A 21731-nucleotide genomic window follows, 5' to 3' on the forward strand; every position below is an offset into this window, starting at 1 on the left:
TGAATGATGGAAGGGATCATCTGAATTCATATTCTGAGCCTGCTTCTCATATGATAAGAAGAGCCCATTTCATTGTTGAGCCAGAGAAACCTTGCAGGAGTGTGCTCAATCCCTTGAGTATATTGAGACTTTAAATGCTGAAATGGAACCTATAAAGAGGCAAGAATGGAAGCTGTCAAATGACATTCAAAGATTACAGATTGATCATCAGCAATCAGATCAAAAACCAATATGAAAGTTCAAACAGACCACAGACAAGCTATCTCATGGCAAAGATGATGGAATTGATTGGTATCACTATCAAGTTCAAATTCTCTTACCAAAGCTATTTCCCTTTGCAAAAGAGTGTCAAATCAATCATCCGAATACTATTGTGCAAGAGGATAAGACCCCTTCACACAATCACTATATCCAACATTATATGTACAATATTCATGGGATTCAACAGCTGCTTTGATGTGGGAATTCACCTGATCTCAATGCAATTGAGGCAGCTTGGCCCTGAATGAAGTGCAGAACAACAAGAAAAGAAGCTCCTAAGAACCATACAGAAGCTGTTAGAGTATGAGAGCAGACATGAAAGAATCTGCCACAAGAGAAGATACAGACATGGATTGAGCGGATTCCTGTACATATTGAAAAGATTATAGAGTTAGAAGGTGGCAATGAGTATAGAGAAGGAAGACAGCACAGACAGGTGGAGGAATAGAATACTCATCTGATTGACAGATTGACACACAGATTGGCAGGCAGATTGGCATGCAGATTGGCAGGCAGATTGGCATGCAGGTTGGCAGGCAGATTGGCAGACAGATTCCATATTGAATAGCAGCAGAGACAAGGAATAATCAAGAGCTGAGTATTCAGTATAAAATACAGTGTGAATTTCTGCCAAGATTTGTGGCGCTGTCTAGTTGTCTTTTTGCCGGCGCAATTCTTTTGATAGCGCCCTCCGTACTTCATATCTCGTGCCATCATTCCCGTGAATATCCTCCCTGCTTGCCATATCTCAATGTCTTCCTCCACGTCAAAGTGAATTTAAATAATGGTGAGTTAAATCATAAGTTAAGATCTTGCGTATTCATAGAAGAAAAGAGGAAACCAATAAAATGTGACGGCAATCATCTCAGTCAATAATGGTGAGCATGTTTAGAAAATGCATACCCTCCCAAAACAAACCTGAAGCAAATAGTGCAGAAAACCGGTGACAGGAAGCAAACCTTGCAGATGAAAGAAGAAAAATAGCCCCAGAAACCCTGCAGCCGACATCATAGAATAAAGAAATAAAGAGGATACCAGCTTTTGAACTACCTAGAGCCTTTAGGGAAAAAGTGATATTATAGTCATGGCATATACCTTTAAAGTCAATTTCTCCCCACAATGAGGGAGAATGCGTTGCCCGGAGTAAATTTTGGAGAGTGTTTGGATTGTGTAGAGTAATTAGTCTTCTCCTAAGCTAGGGCCCTTGGGCTTTGCTGCTGGATGTGCTGAAGCAGGGCGTCAAAGAGATTATTGATCTATGATAACGGTTGGAATTAGTGGCGGGATATTCAGAAGGGCATATGTCACGAACTCATACCTCGGGTACCGCCTGAATGAATGGCAAGCGGAAAAACGTATAACTGTCATTTTGAAGAAGCTCCTGGAGAGTAATAATCAAACCCCATGGATGCGGACGATGAACTATCAGTCGCTCAAGGAGTACGCGAACAATCTGTTCACGAATATCCGATCCTTGCTGAGCCGGTTGTTCATATCCGAAAAGGTGGAGGATGACGTAGCTGAAGTAATGCGTATGGCTGTTGGGGTATCGCAGTTGGTTGGCGATGGCGCTTAGGAAGTAGTACAGAGCTTCCGGTTGTAGAACCTTTGAGAGCTTCTCCAACAGAGCCGTATGGGGAGAATTACTGAAAGCTGCTGGTATGTTGCCTTTCTGACCAGTCGAAACAACGGCATTTTGTCCAACGTACAAGACGAGAGAATTCATGAGAACAACATCGACATTGATAGGAGTGAAGAACTGTCCAGTTGCTTTGGCAACCGGGTTTGATAGAACATCACAAATATGTTGGATCGTACTATCCGGAACAGCGGTTCGGAAGGCATTGTCGACTATACTGATCAAATTTGCTCGTTGAAGAGGAGCGGATATATCACCCGCGACCTTCGGCGCCTTTCGAATTTCGTCTAACCTATCAACTTTCAAGCCTTCTCTAAACGGATCGGGGAGTTTCTGAAATGATGATGGGTAGGCGCTCAGAACAAGATTTCGCAGTTGTGCGCAGTGAGACGGGATAACATTGCAAAATCGGTAGTGGTTCTCTGCTACGAACTCGGGGAAATCGTGATGAAGAATAAGTAAAATGCGAAGAACGCCTTTGTATATGTCCTTAGAGACAAATGAAACATTGGCCGGCTTCTGTTGTTCGCCAATATACGGGAGTAACACTTCAATTATTTCGCAATATGACTCCCAACCCTGATTTTAATATTGTAAGCGATCAATTTATAAGGTCTGGACCATCTTATACACTTACCGACTGATCCGGCATATTAAGCAATCCCGACATGAAGATCCGATGCGAAATCAGGGCGAGCCATCCGTAAACAAATCCAGGTGCATGCTTAGGCTGCAGGGACAAAAATTTGTCCGCAAAGACAGCCATCATTTCTTTATGCTGATCTGTATTTTGAAGAGCACATGTGGAATATTCACAAAGAATGCTGGAGAAAAGCCTGAAAAATACCCGCTGGTTAAAGTTCTCCCCTCGCATCACTTGGTGATGGTTCAGGACAAGAACTAGAAGCGACAGAATAGAATTCAAGTAGACAGGTTTGCTGGCTTTAACAGCACCGCTGCTCTCACCCTGGAATTTCACAAGCAAGATTACCAGCTTTGCGAGCGCGTCAATATACAAGAACGCTTCATCGAGGTTCCCATTTGGATTCTGGCACTCATGCTCGAACATGGCGACTGAAATATCGATGCTGAGTCTGAAAAACAAGGCTGAATCTTCTTGATTGTTCATGACTTGTCTCTGGTGCATATCCTTGAGAAATGTACTGTATGTTCTATCATTGGAGCGTGCGAATTTGTACACGCCAATCCATTCGCTAAAAATGTATTCCATTTGATCGCGCTTTGAACGGGCTTGATCCGTAAGGAGCGCATTGACGGTTTCTGGGATGCCTGATTCCCGGAGCTTCCGGATGATGTCTTTGGCAACGGGGAGATCTGGGTTCTCGACAACCCACTTATTCATTGCGCCTAGGCTGCCTGAGAAATCCGATCGCAAAGCGGAGGGTTCGTCGTTTAGAAGGACTCGATCAATAAGATTGGACAGTAATTCCAGGGCAGCAACGTTCTTTTCTTGGATGAGTTTCGTGAGTATCATGTCGACGCGTTGAAGATCCAATAACCCTGCATCAATAAGCGCAACAGTGACGGGAACATTGAACATATGCTCATCGTCCACATCGGCAAGAACAGCCCAGGTATACCTGGCAACAAGCGAAGACAGCTCGCAGATCTTGGCCAGGACGTGAACCAGCAGCTCAACCTCCAAACGGCTTTCAGTCCGCGAATACAACGTAGTGCATATTTTTAAAGCAGCCAATCTAGCTAAATCTTCACCGTTAGGAGCGCTAAGAATAGTACGGAAGACTTGATTATAGTCCTGAAGGATGCTGCTATCACGCCCAAGATCTTTGAGGTGCTCCTCCGAAGCATTCCGAGCCGCTAGTTGTAACTGAGAAATGAGTGTTTCTACTTTCTCACGTGGATTGGCTGTTTCAAGGAAACCGTTTATTTGGCTTTGAGGCGCTGTAATCGCAGGTTGCTGAAGGCTGGATTCTTGTTGCGTCTGTGCTACGTGGTGAGGGACAGCAGGTTGTTCGGCTGGTGTAGACAGGTTAGGAATTGCAGGGAAAGACTCCTGGAGAACGTCCGGAATTTGTTTCCCCGAGTCAGTTGATGCATTCTGGATGTGAGTAGGTCCAGTTCCTCGTGATTGCCGAGCAAAGTTCTCATATATAGCCAGCTGTTCTTTGTTGAGACCCCCTGGGATTTGCTTAAATGGTTCCGGGATAAAAAATCCCCAACGGCTGATGGAAGGATCGATGAAGGGTTCGTTAGGGCGTGCTGCACGGTGGCGGCGGCGAGCCTCTAGTTGCGATTCAATGACCTTTTCGATTTCAGGCAGAGACTTTTCCTCTGCTGCCTTTTCAACGATACCACACGCAGCGTCTAGGTTATCATTGACACACATGAGGATAAGCCCTTCAGGCATCGGCTGGTCTGAGAATTCTTGTTGAATCACTCTAATATAATTCGTCATGCTCATTTTTAGGGGCTCCTTGCATGTTACCAGAGCTAAACTGCCTGCGAGCGCTCGAACCATCGTTCCTGCAGCCTGGCGAACTTTCTCCTCGTCAGGTTCCATTGCAAAATCCTTCAGAATAAGCTGTGCCGTTGATATAGACGCAATGGTGATAGAACGTTCGACGACGGGTGTGATTATTTCAGCAATCGCCCGTTCTACAGCGCTATGAACAATTTGCCGGAGGATGCCAGGATCTGCCATCGTACTAGCAGAAGGAGGGAACACCAGAATTTGATCCAGGTTAGGGAGACTAGGCATTATAGAGGTCTGGGGTATTCGTTCGTTGCGGATAGCACGGCTAATGTTACTTAGGGACATATCTTCAAAGGTCTCCAGACCCTCAGGAATGTTTGCCGAAGAAATGCCATCCTCTAGTTGCGTAGGGCGTTCCCTAATACACGTCGATGGCTCGATTGTCTTGTAATCAAGATTTAGATCCCCACAGAGAACTTCGATTTCAAATTTGAGAATCATTTTCAGTTCCGCAAAATGGTATATCTCGATCAACAAGGCAATGATATCCATTAACCATGGGTTTGGTGGCTTGAAAATTGTGGATTTCATGGCTTGCACCAACACCTTGCAGGTGAAAGGTATGACAACCATGAGGCGTTGGCTATCAAACGCTTCAATTAGGAGGTCCTTGAAATAGATGTTTCGATGTTTTATTGGTTTATCCTTGGCAATAGTCAAAGAGCCAAGCCATCCGCCTAAATTTTTCAAGTACGTGCGTTCGGTCGCTGAGTTCAAGGTGGATTCTGCATTTAGCAATCGGATTGCGCTAACATATGTTTCTCTAAGAACTTCCATCCAGAGGGTTTTGTCGCCAATAAGCTCTAAAAGGTCGAGGTAAAGTTGCTGGAAGTTCGGTTGCAATTTCGCTCGTTCCTCAACAAGGTATGAGGCGAACCATTGGTGATGTTCTTCTTGCAAAACATCTTTTAGATCTCTTAACTTACCCTCGATATTTTGCTCAGAAACATTATTTAAAATGAAAAGGATTTTGTCATGAGCTTCTTCATCCGGGTCACGATATATTTCAGGGCGAAGCGGCGGATCCACGTGGAGGGAAGAGAATTTGCGATGAGTGGTATCAGGAGCCAAGAGTTCATCGATATTGCCGTTTGTCATAGCCATACCATCGGACAGTCCATTTAATCCAGCCCCATCGGTTTCGTTAATTGGGTGGTGACCTTGGTCTCGAAGTACTTCTTCTGCTTTGCGGTATATCGGCGTACCTTGAAGAGAGGGGATTTGTAGAAGAAGGTTGCAAAACCCAGCCCATTCTGGGAGGCGACTAATTAATTGCTCTATGGCTTCGACACCAAACTTATACATCGGTTGATGGGGCTCATGCTCCCGCACTGCGTCTAGGATCATTCCGAGGCCAACTTTGAGTGGGATACCGGATATTAGCTTGAAATTAATAATGCCACCGAACATGACAGCAGTTTTTGTTAATGCCTCGAGTGGATATGTATGGTAGCAGTTGTATTCATCGACCAGGCCATGGACCATACATGTAAATAAATCTTGCTCAGCAGGGTCGCGCGATGTTTTGTACCGTCGCATTAGCTCGAGTATTTCACGCAGGGAAAGTTCTTCGTGATACATTTTGCCGAATAAATCTTGCATCTGTTTATCAATTTCAACCGGAATTGCGTTACCATGAGCGCCGTTGACCTCAATGATATCATCGAATCCTTCACCGTAATTTATCAATCGTGGGTAAGCTTGAAGGCAAATTCGTTGGATGGGAGTCAAAGTTTCATGATCGACAATGTAGTCTTCGAGAATTTGGAGGAGAGCAAAGACGGTTTTAACTGACAGACTGACCATCTGTGGAGTTGGCTGTTCTTTCCGTTGGACGCGAAGTTCGTCCTCAGCTTTTATTCGCAGGAATTTCAATAACAAATTTCCCATGTCGATAGGAGACTTCTGGGCCGCCTTCTTAACCCACTGTTCGAGATCATAGTCGTCTTTCCTGTGCGCTAAAGATGCAAGGTCCATGGCTAGGCCGTTGGTAAATTCCAAAATATAGTCTAACCAACCATGCTCTACGGCATGGTCGTAGATCAGTTCAGTGCACGAAGGATCCTGAGTAAATGCGTGGAAGAGCTGTTCTACAACCCACTCTCGATTAAGTTTCCAAACGCCATGAAGTGCGAATTGATAGCCATCCTGGCGCTTAGAGATGAAAATCGAGAAAGATCGCATAACGAAGTTGACCTGAACAGTAGTCCACGGCTGAGGAATGGCGAACGCAGAGCAAAGGAATATGGGCAGATCATGTTGAAGAACTGTTTTGACGAATCTTTGACTATCCGGAAGGCTCCATGTTCCCGGTGTCTTGAGAATAAGATCAAAGATGGCCCTAACTGCATCACGGGAGCGAAGTAAACTATGTTGGGCCTGCTCAGCTTGCTGACGGACAGTTTCAGAAGCATCGCTAAAAATGTCCAAAGGGTATGTCGAACGGAACTTGGGGATGCGGGAAATGTCAATGTTGGAGGAGAGAGCTGCGGTTAAAAAGGACAACTGGGTGTCTCGATTTTCCCATTCTCCGCTCCAGAGCGCTTGAATATCAAGACTTGGGTTATCATGAGAAGCGACATGGAGTACATTAAATAGTCGACCAAACTGATTCGGATCGATGACCACGCCAACCTTGTCGAAACCACGCATGAGCTTTGGCCAGCTAAAAGTTTCACCTCGTTGGTGATTTTGGACGGTGGTGAGAAGTAATTCGGGAGAGAACTGAAGCCAATTAGGGGATATTATAATATACAATAGCGCAGAAGCAATTTGCTCTTCACTCCAACCACTGGGACCTGCTGAATTTATGGTTTCAACTATGCTGTCCTGACTGCCCATCGACTTAGGCCCTCGAGCTTGTATCTGGCGAACCAAGGTCAATTGTGGATCAGATAACCCAAACATTTGCAAAGCTGATTCAATTTCAGGTGGTATGTCCATGTCCGCGGATTGGTATCGCGCTCGGCACGCATACACAAGTTTTTGCTTAATGTCCTCGTCGAAATTACGAGGAGAGTGCAGGATGAAGCGCTCTAGGGTGAGACTGATAAATGACGTGGTAAATTCTTTGTTCGTATCAGAAATGGTAGAGAGGCTATGTAGGAACTGGGTAGTGGAATTGGTAAGAATTGCATCGGCTGGTGGGATTATAATCGGTCAGTTTTGCGAAGTGAATCCTGTTGAAGTGAGTGGGTTAACCTAAACTTACCTTTTGTGCGCAAATCTGCTTTGCTGACATTCTTGAAGGCGAGTGTCAACGCGACTTTGGTAATGGGATCCAATTTAAAATGCTCGAGGAATGTTGAGAGGTCAAAATCACGAAAGATATCACCATCAGATGCATCAATTGTCTCTGCAATTTTCTGGCTTTGGTCAGGGTCCTGTGACACCTTGTGAACCTCCTGTACTAGCAAAGGATAGTTCCCTGCATTTTCCACCACCTTGTTAATTCCCGGAAAGATCTGGGGGGCGTTGCCGGAAAGTAGGCGACGAAAATACTTCGCAAAAACTTCCATGCCGTTTGAATCAACGAGCTTGAATCGAACAGTTAGCCATGTCGTGTAGCTGGGGGCAGCCCATTATTTGTTAAAATAAAAATACCTTGTGAATCTGTGCAGCTTTAGTTTCCCACTTCTCTTTCCCTTCCTTCTCGTTGATGGAGTCCAATAGCAGGAACACCTGAGCTACGGAGATTTTGGACAGAGATGACTGGCCAGAATTTGCACCTGATGTCGCGGTAGCTCCGGCCTTATCAGAGGGGAATCCCGTTGGTGAGTTGATTGTGTTCCCTGTCAATAGGGGAGAGAACGCAGCACTCCTGGATATACCCGCGCCCACACCACCACCTCCTCCACCACCTCCTCCACCCCCACTACCTCCTCCTGAGGTCGTCGAGGTAGCCAGATGCGATGTTGATGAAGGGGTAAGAGATCTGATTTTGGGGGATGAAATTGGCTGGCTTTGTTGCTGTTGCTGCTGTTGGTGTGAGCCAGCTTGTTGGTGTGAAGTGAAGGAGGCGTGAGAAGGCGCCGGAGAAGAGTTGTGGCGGTTGGTGGGAATGCGATTAGAGGATGTCAGGACTGCGGAAAAGCTGGAGGTAAGGGGAGATGTCGCAGAAACGCTAGGAGCTGGACTATGAGGCTGGGCAGGACGCCGGGGAGGTGATACACTGGAGTTTGAATTGGATATATTGGTGGATAGCGGCGTCAGGCCACGGCGGACGTTAGATTGGGACGCACTTGTACCCCAGACAGACTGGTGGGATCTCGCCGTCCTGGAAGCTGATGGCTTGTCGGTGCCAGAAGCAATCAAAGATTGAGCGGGGGAAGGGAAACTCATGAAGTTGGGAATGCGGTCATTTGGATGTGTGACTGCAAAAATTGTGGGACTGGTGGAAAGCTCGTCAAGGAGCAAACGAACAGGAGGAAAAATATGCTAGGAACGGAGTTGAAACGTAGGATTTCTACAACGTCATAAAGACACATTAGAAAAACGGAATAGTTGTGTTGAAAGGAGGATAGGTGGAGGGGGATGTTGAGGACGACAGGGAGAGAGAGAGACGAGGTGAGGTTGGCCGGGAGGCTCTAGGGCTTGGCATTCTGTTCGTGGTTTAGCTTCACAAATCGTCGCTTTGGCCAACCTTGCATACTATACGGAGCTACAGCGTATACCGTCCATAGAGCAACCGCGGGGCTTTGATAATTATATCATGAATCTACCGCAGGATACTGTCAAGGAGTATCTACTGAGCGCCTTAAATATCCTTCAGTTTCTCGGTATTAGGGTCGAGAAGTAAGATCATCTTAGATCACGTGGCTACATAGATTACTAGTTAGTTAGTAACTAACTATCCATGGATGGGACAAAATAATCCAGTTCTCGAGTCCGCATAGATGAGGCTTCGAGGCCAATATTCAAAAATACGCTCCTCCAATTCAGCTCTTGTGGCCGTTCTCCTGTTCTAATAATCACGGCCTGTATTCGTCGATTTCGCTTGCGTGAAACGGGTTTGGCGTCAGTGATGCTTGGCAGCGTTGCCCCGAGAAACCACCACATCCAGGGATGTAAACAAGTTAAAAACAACCCTCTGGCTTGAAAGTAGCGCAGAGCGACGGCAGCAATGAAGAAGGTCGACCACTTCCCCCCTCCCACTGCAACCTTCTCCGAAACATCAGGATTTTTCTTTTAAGAGGAGGTAGTCTATTTCATTTTCTTTGGCAGCTGCAGAAGTAACCTTTTGTGTGCCCCGCTGGTCGACGCCTGGAGATCAGGACCATCTTCCTACTTCAAATAAGCCTGATGGTTTTTGGCTTTGTCCAAGACTACTCACAATGACTGGTCCTGTCTCAGGGACCCCAAGTGTGTCTTTGTCATGTATGGCCACATCCAGATTGCGTTCCAGAAGTTGCGATCGGACGAAGACTGATATGGATATTTTTCTAGTTGCAAACAACTTCTGGGGCAAAGATGACGCTGGCGTGGCCCCAATGCTAGAACGAGTTCACAATGCCAAAACCACGTGCGACGAACTGAAAGCCTTCTATAGCAGTAAGTGGTAATACATTATGCCATCAGAATTATTTTGGGAATTTGGCTCTTATATTCACCGTCATTTCATATACAGCCCGCGCTGCCATAGAGGATGAATACGCAAGAAAGCTCCTAATACTATGCCGGAAAGCCCTTGGTTCTAGTGAATCCGGGACGTTGCGCACATCTCTCGATACTGTTCGCGGAGAGACAGAAACGATTGGGAAGACGCACGCAGCTATTGCTTCTCAGATGAAAAGCGAGTTAGAAGAACCGCTAGCTGCTTTTGCTGGCGGTATGAAAGAACGCCGTAAGATTGTACAGAATGGTATTGAAAAGCTTCTTAAAATCAAAATGCAACAAATGCAAGCTGTCAACAAGGTATTCAATCTGGTTTCTAGCATATTATTAACAGCCGTTAATTCGAATCTATTATTTAGTCGCGAGATCGCTATGAACAAGACTGCCTCCGAATCAAAGGCTATTTGGCCCAAGGACATATGGTCATGGGACAAGAGGAACGCAAAAATAAGGCAAAATTGGAAAAAACACAGATACAACTAGCGTCTAACAGCAGCGAATACGAAGCAGCCATAAAAGTTCTCGAAGAAACAACTGGCCGCTGGAATAAAGAATGGAAGGTTGCTTGCGATGTAAGTAACCTATACATAAACAATCAGCCTAATTTTTCACTGACATCCATTACAGAAGTTTCAAGACCTAGAGGAAGAACGGCTAGATTTTACGAAGAGCAGCCTATGGAATTACGCGAATATAGCTTCGACAGCGTGCGTTAGTGACGATGCTGTAAGTTGCAATGACCATGCTAGAATTTGACACGCAGTTCCTAATGAAAGCAGTCCTGTGAACGAATCCGGGTATCGCTTGAGAGTTGTGAGGTGGAAAAGGATATCAGCACGTTTATAATGGAGAGAGGGACGGGACAGGAGATTCCTGATCCACCCAAATATATTAATTTTTGCCGCGGTGACCTTAACGATACCGCGTCAGAGACGTCAGAGGAAGAGAGCTATTCAGTTGCGCAATTTCAGAGGACTATTAATCCAGCATACCGAAGCTCTTCGCCGGCACCTTCTACTTACGAATCCCATCACGACCCCCAGGCAAATCTCATGACGACGCCAATAACGCATACTGATCCTTCCGCATCAGCAAGCCGAGAAACTACTGTGACCCCACAGCGATCGCATCAACCACAGCAGCAGTCGCAACAGCAGAAACAGCCGCCGCAACAATTACAGGAGCAGCAACCCCCTCCGCTTGACCTCCGACGTGGAGGGCACGTTCCGCCTAATTATCAGCCAACCCAACATGGAGATATCCCAAATGTACCTCACAACGAGTATCCCACGGACGGCATGACAATGTTCTGCAGAACTGGACCGCCCTCGGAAAGAAGCAGTGGAACCACTGCCAATCGGCCATCTAGTAGGGACTCCCATAGTGACATCTCCAATCCAACTTCGTTCTCCAGTGTGGAGCCACCAGGTGCGAAACAATCTCCGAAGAAAGTGGTTAACGGCACTGCTCTCCCCGGGATGATTGGCGGTAAACAAGTCCAGAAGAAAAGAAGTGGTTTTTTTAGCAATAGCCCCTTCCGGAGAAAAAGTAAGCACGATAAGGAGCGTCAAACAGCACCATCGATCACTGCCCCTGTGAACCGCAACACTTGGTCTGCCCCGCCGCAAAAACAAATAAGTCCAGTTAAGCCTGCATATCAAAAGCCAGTATATAGCGTCAGTCGCCATTCGGGAACGCCTGAACCCGTTGACCCACGCGCTAACTTCCAGCTAAACGTTGGCAACAATGTTTTCGATGTTGCTTCTCCTGATGGTGTCCCTTCGGGGGCTACAAGTACGAAGAAAGAAGACGACCTCGACCCCATAGCCCAAGCCCTCGCGGATCTTAAAGGTGTGGGGAAACAATCATCGGTCCGTGTCTCGGCCGATCGATATCACGGAATTAGTACCCCGGTTCCCCCAAGTGCTACTTCTAGCCACATAACGGATGTGAACATTTCTGCTGCTCAGAGTGGCACTCCGCCTCCGGCATACAATGATTCGTCAGTGAAAAGACTTGGTGCTCCCCAACCAGCATTTACATCAGCACAGATGCAGAAAACAACTCGTAAATATGTCGGGCAGACCCAGGAGATGTTTAACAGCCACTCTTCTCGTACGAGCCAGGCAGAAAACGCAGTCAATCAGGCAATTCCCCGGGCTGTGTCCCCTGCACCACAAAGGAGCTTGAGCCCCCAGCCGCCCCCGTCTCGTGGAGGGGAGCAGCGCCAGCAATACGAAGGCCAAAAAAATCCAAGCCCTGCTTCTTACCACTCCCACTCAGGCAGTATGAACAGTAGATATCGCCAATCTCCAACTGTTACCCCGACAAAGGTAATTGCTAGTCATCCATATTCGCCACGGCAGTACTCGTCTCACGGGTCTCCCAACGACATCCATTCGCAACGGTCAGTTTCGCCTCAACCCCAATTCAGACGGCAGGAAAGGCCATCTAGTGCGAGTGGAATGGAGCTTCAGTTGTCACATAGCCACATCGATCCATATGGCGGGGGCCATACTCCTGATTATAGAAATCACGGTAGCCGGGGAGGCAACCCACGGCCGATGTCAATGTACTATGGCTCAGCACCGGACGTTACCCAAGGCAGCCGTGCAAGAAGCAGGAGTGTCGCAACTGCAGATGGTAATCGGCAGCTTAGCGTGGATGTGCGCCCTGTCTTACATTACGGTAAGTCAAATATATCTTCTCAATTTTCGTGCATTTATTCCTTTCCTCACTGACCTTATCCAAATAGCGCGTGCAATGTACAGCTATACTGCTGCTATTCCTGAAGAGCTCGGTTTCTCGAAAGGAGATATCCTTGCAGTCCTCAGACATCAAGACGATGGATGGTGGGAAGCAGAAATAACCGGGCCTCAGCGGACCCGTCCTGGTCTGGTCCCGAGCAACTATCTACAACACTGCTGAAAGGAACACCTTCACACGCTTATCTAAATGTCAACGATAAGGTATGACACACTGACTGGGTTTGGTACCATTTTCCGGATTAAACTCGATCTACACCCCGAACGCCCAGGACCCGCAGACACCCATACATCTTCTATGATATACGTGGGCTGTGGCTTCTGGTCTTCTGATATAGAGCATCTTGATACCCAAATTCATGAAGAAGGGAAATGATTCCCTTGATGCACGATTCTTTTAAACCCTTTGGATTTGCATTCTTGAAACTATGCACACCACATTTATTTTGTTTTGGCAATGTACTCCAGAATGTCCCCCTTGATCTCATTGATTGCTTTTTGTTCTATTTATCCTTTTCTCTTACTTTACTTTACCCTTGATTTGATTTCAGCCAGCCAATGTGTTTTTATTGTTCGCTTTCTTTTTGACAGTCTGGCTTTGCTTTCTATTACGCCCATTGCTGACTATGCTCCCGTTTTCCCTTCTGTGTTATTTATTTTCTATCTCGGGCAAACAAGCCAACTGAAATCCGAATGAAGCTTATGACCTTTCTTTATCTAAGCCGCTAGTATGCAAATGGGAAACTTGTCCCATATATGCAGATTCCCATCAAGGAAAATGAAACTCATTGCTGCTGATTCATCAATTGAGAAGGCTTGCATTGAAGAGAATAAAGTAATCACAATTCGATACGTACATTGCATAAAAATCAGTAAACCAGGCTATGCATGAAGAGGGCACAAACGAACAAAATTAAAACCTAAAAAAAAAAAAAAAAAAAAAAAAAAAAAACCAAACAGCAAATAGGTTATACAAAATTAGGTTCATACAATGCCTACCACCCTTACTCCGTTATTCACGTGAGGAAAAGAGGAATATCAAGATATCAAAATGAGAGAAATACAAACAATGAGAATACAAAACACAAATAGGGAGGATAGCTAACGGAGGGCCATACGACAAAGACGGACATGGTAGAGAAGGTGCGCAATGTAGAGTGTAAAGTGGAAAATTAGTTTGATAAATATATACGTATCTAGTCAGTCGTATCGATCGAATGAGGTGCACGTGGCTTGATGGGTATCTAGCGTAATAGTACAGTGGTGTTTCCACAAGTAGGAGAGAGGATGTTCGGGTTGGGGAATTGACGTGAGGCAGTTTGGAGGTTATAGTCGATGTGGATGGAACGATACGACATTTTTCAGGTTCGGGTTGTTATCGCATTCTCTGTCTCTTGGTTGGTTTATTGATAGATATGGTCTATTTATTCGTCATCAACAAAGGAGTTCGCGAGGCGGCCGAAAAAGGGGACTTCGTAGTGTTCGAGGGAGTCAACTATAATGTTGGAGAGTATGATGAGCCATTTTATCACTAGAAATTTAGTAGGAGAGCTGGGAGTCCCATCATGTTAGCTTACCATCTCCATAAGCCCGCATGCTTAAGAAGCCGATTAGGCCAATGTCGCAGACGAAAAGTAGCCATGAAATGACGCTCGACCAGGCGAATATCATGTGAATTATCTGTGAGGAGCAGAAATGTTAAACATGAGCTGCAGGAAGTTTATAAACGGGTTATATATCATTCATGGATGCCTACAAATATCGCGGTAAATAGCATGCTAGATTGCCAGGCGTGAAATCTAAAAATTGAAATATCTCCTTTAGTGATCAGTGTCTGTGATCGCGATAGCTAGAGAGAAGACAGTCGTTTCGAGGTTCTATAACATACCGCACATAGTCACTCTTATGTTCCACCAACAACAAGAACACACCCCCAGCTGGAGGTAGCAGGAGGTATGCAAGCATAGCTTCGAAGTCCATGCGGATCGGGAGGCTCGTCTCGAAAGCACCAAGGCTCAATCGCCCTCCTTCCACATCTCGACCGAAACCTGTATCTCCTCCCGCTGCCTCGGGGTTGGCAAAGTAGCTCGGTGAGGGAAGTCTCCCTACCGGAGGGAATGGGGGCGATGTACGCTGGTTCTGGTTCTGGTTCTGGTTCTGGTTCTGTATAGGAGGGGATTTGGATCGGGTTGCATCACGGAGTGGAGGTGATAGGGCCCGCTCGATCTCTGGGGACTCATCTTGGTAGGGAGCAAAATTCATGGCGAAGCGGGTTATGAGATACCCATGTGACTTTAAACGTTTTATTTTTGTTTAGATATATATGCGTGCTGTGGTTTTGATATATTGTCTCCTGTCGCTTTGGTTCAAGCTGGCTACTTCATCGTTAGCTGAGGTTACAACAAGCGCGTAAGGTTCCAAGGGAAACAGTCTTGGCGCGCCGCTGGTGAAGCTTTGAAGTGGGGGTAATAGGTTATGGCATGTGTAGATATGAAAAATAACAGAAGCTCCTCATTTGTTTTTACGCATTGCGTTCTTGGGGTATCATTAAATTCTAACTCATAAAGCAAAATAAAATAAAATCATTTAGGGATGTTATTATGATGGCCCCGGGACCTTTCCCCTTCCCCTCGTGCCCGGTGCAGATGCCGCCGGTCTTCGCAGGCTTGTCGTTCCACGTGTTGTCGTGCCTCTTGTTGCCGTTGTACCTCTTGCCGTAGCTGTTCCTCTTGTCGTGCCGAATGAGCTGGTCGTAGAAGGAGTCCGGCCCAATATTCGTGATCTCCCTCGCGCCAGTCCACGCGATCCCCTAGCAGCGGATGTAGCTTCTTTCTTCCGCTCCTCCTCCTCCGCTTTTCGAGCCATGGCCTCTCTCCGCTGCTGGAGTTCTAGCTCAATTCTTTCCACCTCCTGCTGTCGTAATATCGACTCGCCTTCAATATCTGCGATATCTTTGGATGCACCTTGCCAGGACGGATTTAGGATGAGTCGTTGATTTTGTTCCGTCTGGGCTAGGATTCGTGTCCAGGTGTTTAAAAGTGTAGACGCGGATGCGACGGTACGGGAAACATTCTGTAAAGCAAAAAATAAACGTTTTAACAATGAATAATACAGGGCCAATTGGCTAAAATCTTACTTCCATGTTGTCCTTTGCTCGATCCAAGCTATGAATGATATCTTCCACCACCCGGTTGATGTTCCGGATACTTTCCAGTTCACTCCGCAAAGAAAATTCCCGTGCCTCATCACGATCATGTTGGGATTCGTTATTTCGTCCATAGTTTGCCTCTGGCGCAGCAGAGGAATTCTGAGGGACTGATGGAAAATCAGGATTTTTGGAAGGGGATTCCGGCATTGCCTCATTATCTTGATCGAGAAATTGCAGCTTCTCCATTTCCGCACGAGCACTGGATATCGACATGGCGGCGAGAGTAAGAGTAGTGATTAGTGTATGCAAAACAGACGATGTTCGCGTCAAGAGTAGTTTTGGCGTCTACCGCGCTTAACCATTCAGCCACCCCAATTTTCGCGCTTACCGAAACTAGCCCAGACAACAGGACAAACCAACAACCAACCTCCTCATTACCTGCATTGAGCAGCCAACAACTCTCCCTGCGTCACTGCCTGCCAACAAACACATAAAACTGACGCGCATTACGGTTCTCGAGATCGACTGTCACCGTTTACGATCGTGGATACTCCCTCCTTGCCATTTTATTTCGAGTTTCGTCACCCCTCGTTGAACAATTTTCATATTGACAACCCGCAACATTTGCTATTCAGCAGAAATACCGTCAAACGAGGACGCTGGAGGGAGACAATTGCAATGGCGACAACTCCGCCTCCCCGTACCATTAGGACTCCACCTGCTCCGCGGTATGGGTCGAAATTCAATTCATTTGAACCGTTCTCGACCCGATATTCTACTCGTTTAGCAAACCAAAAGACCTATCGAGGTTCCCCAAATCTCTCTATACCTAATTCTCAGCACTTATCCAATGACGCCGAGGTTGTAACGGACGTAAAAGGATGCGCCAGCGAAGAAGATTCATGTTCCTCGCCCGAACGCGTGCAAGCCTCTCCCACTAGGAGGAGTGACAGAATAACCAAGGGTACCAGACCATACATGGAAACCCATTCACTCTCTGATAACACTAGAGGAGAAATTGACAGGCCTTCTCAACCCACATCAGATGCTTCTCACAGTGTGTCAAACGTTAACAGCGAACACACATTACTCACAGCGAACATGCTTCCAACACCTGCAAAAACCCCACGGAAGAAGGCTGTCCCGGACCCCAGCGCTGTCGCTCGTACTTTGTTCAAGAGCAACTCCCAATCCAAAGCCATTGAAACCCCAATTCCAAAAAGGCAAAGGGCCAAAAAGCTCAAAGGGTTTTCTCTAGATAGTTTTAACGCGGATCTGGAGAACGAGGGAAATGACGAAATTACGATCTTTACCGACTCGAGGGATCGAATCCCTGAAGTTCACGATACCGCGGACAACCCTTTCATTAGCCGACCTGATGATAACTCCCATGACGTTAATATAAGCGTTGAAATGCAGCGTGACGAGAAAGTTCAAGAAGCCCTTCATAGAGATGATGGGATGCTCTACGTTTTGTAAGTGTTCGCTTAAACTTGTAGACTCTTATCAACAAATCTAATATCTTTTCCAGCCGTGGAAAGAAAATCTTCCGAAAATTCAATTCCGACAGTGAAGAAGATGACGAGACAGATCATGGTCTGTTGGCATCTCGACCTGATCTTCTAGAAGAGACGAGAATCCCAGATGTCCAGCCCCTGACTCGCGCTTCCATCAAACCACGTCTACTATTCCCAAAGGCACTGCATCGAGGGAACTCGCGTGGTTCGAGATTCGGCGGTACCGAAAAAACCCCAGACCCCGAAAAAACATGTGAAGCGGATACACCTGACAAAAGGATATCCAATCCCGATCCTCCCCATATTAGCAATAAGCATATTCCTACGACACCGCCTTCCAAAATAGCTATATCAACACCATCAACTCCTATTACTGGTGGCCGCTCTCTTCGTTCGCACGCCAAAGAAGCCCAGGATGGTTTAGAAAGCCCTTCTAAATCTAACAACGGGACTGCAGTTCGCATGAGCCCGTTCGACAGATGGACTAGGACGAAATCCCAAGCGTCGCCGGCGACACTGAGAAAGAGAGTGGGCACTGTCCCGAGTGACACCATCGAACCAGTTATGAAGAAAGCTCGCAACAAATGAAAGAGAGAAAGAACTCCATTTTCTTTTGTCCATCATTGACCAGAAGAGTCCGCTTGGTTTACCATTTTCAATCCCTCTCTCCTCCTGTCACAACTCATTACACATTAATCGGCCACATCATTCCACCTTCCTTCAATGGACAGCTCTTTTATTATCGTACCTTATTTTTTACTCCTGCTTACACAGACGTCCATTCTTTCACGTAACCTTTTCCTTTTCCTCTTCTCTTACTTACCTTTTAATCTACTCTATGACGAGATCACGACCACAACAATCTGATGTTTCCTTGATTTTAAAATGGCTCATCCTTTCCTCCCTTGACGTTCCCAACTTATTTGATCGATTTTTTCAGCAGCTCTTACAGGAACAGGCCGAACAAGTGTACGTCGTTTACATCTTGACTTGGTGCTTCTCTCTTTTGAACTAGACTCTAATGCCCACTTTTATCAATTTTCTCCTTTGGGGATACCATATTCAATTCGAGTATTCGTGGCAAGGAATAGGAAGTGTTTATTATTTTTGTCCGTCAATAAATGTCTTATTTTTTGTCCCCTTGCTTGGCTTGCTTTCTACTTTTTCCGTAACGTTTTTTGTCTCTTCTGCGTCCCTGTTGTTGGGTTGATTCTTCATTACCTGTTTACCGTACATTTGCAGGCATGCAGTCGTCATACGTGGTTGTTTAGAAGAGCCCAGAACTCCTTCCTGACTTGTTCATTTGACTACACATAACTGAGGGTATCAAATTGAATTATGTTATTTGAATTGGCAGAGTCGCTGTTTTACTGTACTTCGGCTGTGATTGTTTTTATTAAATATATACAAAGCCTAGTGGCCACACTGTAGATAAAAATATGCGATGCTGCATCCATCCCTCATGAAATCGAAAACGGGTAAAATGAAAGATCACGTTCGAGTCAAGTTTTGCATCCATGGATACGGAATTCCACCAAGCTTTGGCCCTGGAACCAAAACTAAGGAAATATTTGCAACTCACAGAAGAATAACACGCCAGAAATCGAATAAAATACACCTTGTCAACTCAAGGAAGAATGCTTAAACAAAATAATTAAAAAACGAGGAAAAAAAGACAACCCAATTCCCGTGTAGCATTATATCCACGCCAATGAAGCATAATGCGTTACACGATGTCCAAGTCATCATCATAATCCGCATTATTGTCATTACCAGTGCCATCCCCTGGACCACCAAGACTATCCCTCCCCGCATCCCTGATGCCCTTCGAAGTGACAAATCTAGTCTTTTTATTAACAGCACTCTTCTTTATCGGACCCAACTTGACATTGACAGCACTTTTCATCGTGCTACTCAATCCTAGTGCTACCCGCGCCGGTTGTGACCCAGATTCATCGCCTTTCCCATTAATATTATTGCCAGCACCAGAGCTTGGCCTGGTGTTATTGCTGGGAGCATTAGCATCAGAACCGTCTCGTCCCGACGTGCCACCGGCTTGTCGATGACGCAGGTATTGAGCACCGACGGAATTAGATCTACCAAGTACCTTAGCAATATTGCGCTCCCGCTCTTGCTCCGCGAGGCGCTTTTGAAAACGTTCCAGCTTGCCGTTACCACCACGTGGGAAATCATTAGCAGCAACGATGAAAGGGTCATCTGCATCAATAAGACTGGCTGCCGAGCGGCTACCCGGAATAGGAGGCCCAACGTAGTAAGTAGATCCCGTAGAGCGGTCTGTCTGCGGACCTTCAGGCTTTAGTCTATATCGGTCTCGATCCTTCAGGTCGCGATTTTTGTTAAACATGCCAGTGCGGGAGCCTGACCGACCTCCTGGACCAAATGTAGTAGGCCCGCCGTTAACTTCCATTCGCTTCGCCGTTGTCTTGCGAAGTTGCAAGTCAACATGGAATTCGCAGAATTCTGTTTTTCGACCATCGACCCACGCTTCGCATACTTTTCCATCTTTTCGGATTGCTTTGCAAAAACCGAGGTCTTGGGCTTTTCCTATTTCGAGAATTGTGTCGTCTGATGAATTTAATGTGAGGCTGAAGCGATTAGTATCAAGTTTATTTGGTGGTGGGGGCATTATTGAAGGGTTCAGGATGGCGACGACAGTGCCTGGGATGAGTTTGTAATATCTGGGGAATGCAGTGGAGAAAAGAAAGAGGTCGATGGACCATTTGAGGTCCGTTAGGGTAAGGACCATATATTTAGATGTATTGTTTGAGCCGTCATCGTCAAGATTTTTATGCTTGGAGGCGCCTTTCTTCACATCTTGATGTTCTTTCGGGGTTGACTTAGATGCTATTATCCCAAAAACGACGTAATCGCCATCTACATCTGGTGGGTCGAATTCAGGTCCTTTAATCGTTCTTAATAAGTCCGGTATTCGCATGGGGCTCTTTGCATCAAGGGTTCGGTTGAGGAAGGAATGAGGCAAAATTCGAGTTGAGAGGTGAAGTCCAGAGAATGGTTCAAATTTGGACGGATCAGTTGCTATAGTTGGTTTAATATTTTGTGAGTTATCCCCGGTGCTGTCATCGTTTAGCAATGATGAGGTAGGCCGCGTTTCCATCTGGAGTTGAAATTCCTGGGTAGCCGAACAATTACCGCTAGCACTCGAGATATTTTTGCTTTTTCGAAGTCCAGAACCTGGTCGATTATAAGATTGAATGACATCGTCCCTACTGAACTCCTCAACGCGTTGCGCTTTTCTTGGAGACTCGAAATTTGACGCTTTCTCCGATTCTTCCTTTGCTGCAAGCTGGAAACGCTCCATTTCACCTTTGTCAACGGCAAAAGAGGAATTCCTTTTACGGTGCAGAAGTTGTGTTTTCTCCCATCTGCTTTTATCAATTGACCTGCTCTCAGCAATCCTCTCGCTGAAACTTTTGGGTCTTTGGAGTTCCCCGTCAGGTGTGAAGGTTGGTTCGTGGGAAGCTGAGATATGGGTCTTCCGTAACAATGCCTCGCCCCGGTATACTCCAATCGAGCTTGCTGGTCTCCCCGTTGATCTCGAACTGGGAGGCCTATTGAGCGATACGTCAGTTCCCTTCTTCCCTTTGTCAATCCCAAGAACAATCCGTCTCGGAGACACAGGATCCGTGGAAGCGGCCAATCTTTTCGAAGGTGACACCGGCACCTGTATATTTTCCTGCTGTGACATATTTGCTGCCTTCCGCTTGCGCTCCGGAATGAATCGCATGGCTGGTCGCGAGGAAGGAGAAGCGGGTGTATCGCTGAGAGTCTTCTGCTCGAAACTCGGGGGCTTCGACTTAGATTTGCTCTGCTGTAACTTCTTAAGCTTTAAACGTGCCTCAATCGCAGCCAGTTTCAACTGTAATGTTTCCTCGTCCTCATCCTCCTCTTCCATATCATTTTCGACCCCATCTTCCAGCAGCTGATTCGCTTTCGTTCGTACATATGGGGAAGCATCGAAACTCTTAAGGGAGGCCCTGCCGGCTTGCCGACGTTCTTGCATCTCTTGGAATCGTTTGCGACCATTAGGAGAACTCATGAGCGCCTCATATGGAGATCTCGGAGGCCAACGTAGATCCGCCACTTTCGAGCTGGTCATTAGTTATATGAGGTGAAGAACAGACAGAACGGCTAACTTACTGCTGTCGACTTCGTAGGTAATATTAATTTGGGAGTTGGTGATTTTGCTTTGTTTTCATATTGCAAATCCCATTGAAATTGAAGGCGATGCGAC

General features: G+C 46.2%; 6 protein-coding genes across 6 annotated transcripts; 2 read left to right on the forward strand and 4 right to left on the reverse strand.

The window, feature by feature from the left end:
- Positions 1-1451: 1451 nt before the first annotated feature.
- On the reverse strand, positions 1452-8756 carry HCBG_06844 (3'-5' exoribonuclease; the record flags this gene model as incomplete). Its single annotated transcript, XM_045433893.1, has 5 exons — positions 1452-1517; positions 1580-2479; positions 2538-7555; positions 7627-7951; positions 8019-8756. 5 exons carry the CDS (start codon positions 8754-8756, stop codon positions 1452-1454), a joined length of 7047 nt encoding a protein of 2348 aa, XP_045285374.1.
- A 370-nt stretch (positions 8757-9126) lies between these two features.
- On the forward strand, positions 9127-12956 carry HCBG_06845 (SH3 domain-containing protein; the record flags this gene model as incomplete). The annotated part of the gene is made up of 7 exons (XM_045433894.1): positions 9127-9209; positions 9294-9481; positions 9861-9965; positions 10042-10328; positions 10388-10600; positions 10808-12716; positions 12784-12956. 7 exons carry the CDS (start codon positions 9127-9129, stop codon positions 12954-12956), a joined length of 2958 nt encoding a protein of 985 aa, XP_045285375.1.
- Positions 12957-14217: 1261 nt separating this feature from the next.
- On the reverse strand, positions 14218-15055 carry HCBG_06846 (uncharacterized protein; the record flags this gene model as incomplete). Its single annotated transcript, XM_045433895.1, has 4 exons — positions 14218-14288; positions 14371-14473; positions 14550-14592; positions 14682-15055. 4 exons carry the CDS (start codon positions 15053-15055, stop codon positions 14218-14220), a joined length of 591 nt encoding a protein of 196 aa, XP_045285376.1.
- Positions 15056-15391: 336 nt separating this feature from the next.
- Positions 15392-16214, reverse strand: HCBG_06847 (uncharacterized protein; the record flags this gene model as incomplete). The annotated part of the gene is made up of 2 exons (XM_045433896.1): positions 15392-15865; positions 15930-16214. 2 exons carry the CDS (start codon positions 16212-16214, stop codon positions 15392-15394), a joined length of 759 nt encoding a protein of 252 aa, XP_045285377.1.
- Positions 16215-16381: 167 nt separating this feature from the next.
- Positions 16382-18806, forward strand: HCBG_06848 (uncharacterized protein; the record flags this gene model as incomplete). Its single annotated transcript, XM_045433897.1, has 2 exons — positions 16382-17416; positions 17473-18806. 2 exons carry the CDS (start codon positions 16620-16622, stop codon positions 18044-18046), a joined length of 1371 nt encoding a protein of 456 aa, XP_045285378.1.
- Positions 18807-19184: 378 nt separating this feature from the next.
- On the reverse strand, positions 19185-21596 carry HCBG_06849 (cell division cycle protein; the record flags this gene model as incomplete). Its single annotated transcript, XM_045433898.1, has 1 exon — positions 19185-21596. The coding sequence occupies one exon, from the start codon at positions 21594-21596 to the stop codon at positions 19185-19187; it is 2412 nt and encodes an 803-aa protein (XP_045285379.1).
- Positions 21597-21731: the final 135 nt, after the last annotated feature.

The sequence above is a fragment of the Histoplasma capsulatum genome (assembly GCF_000150115.1).
Source record: "Histoplasma capsulatum G186AR genomic scaffold supercont2.10, whole genome shotgun sequence".
Classification (NCBI taxonomy): domain Eukaryota; kingdom Fungi; phylum Ascomycota; class Eurotiomycetes; order Onygenales; family Ajellomycetaceae; genus Histoplasma; species Histoplasma capsulatum.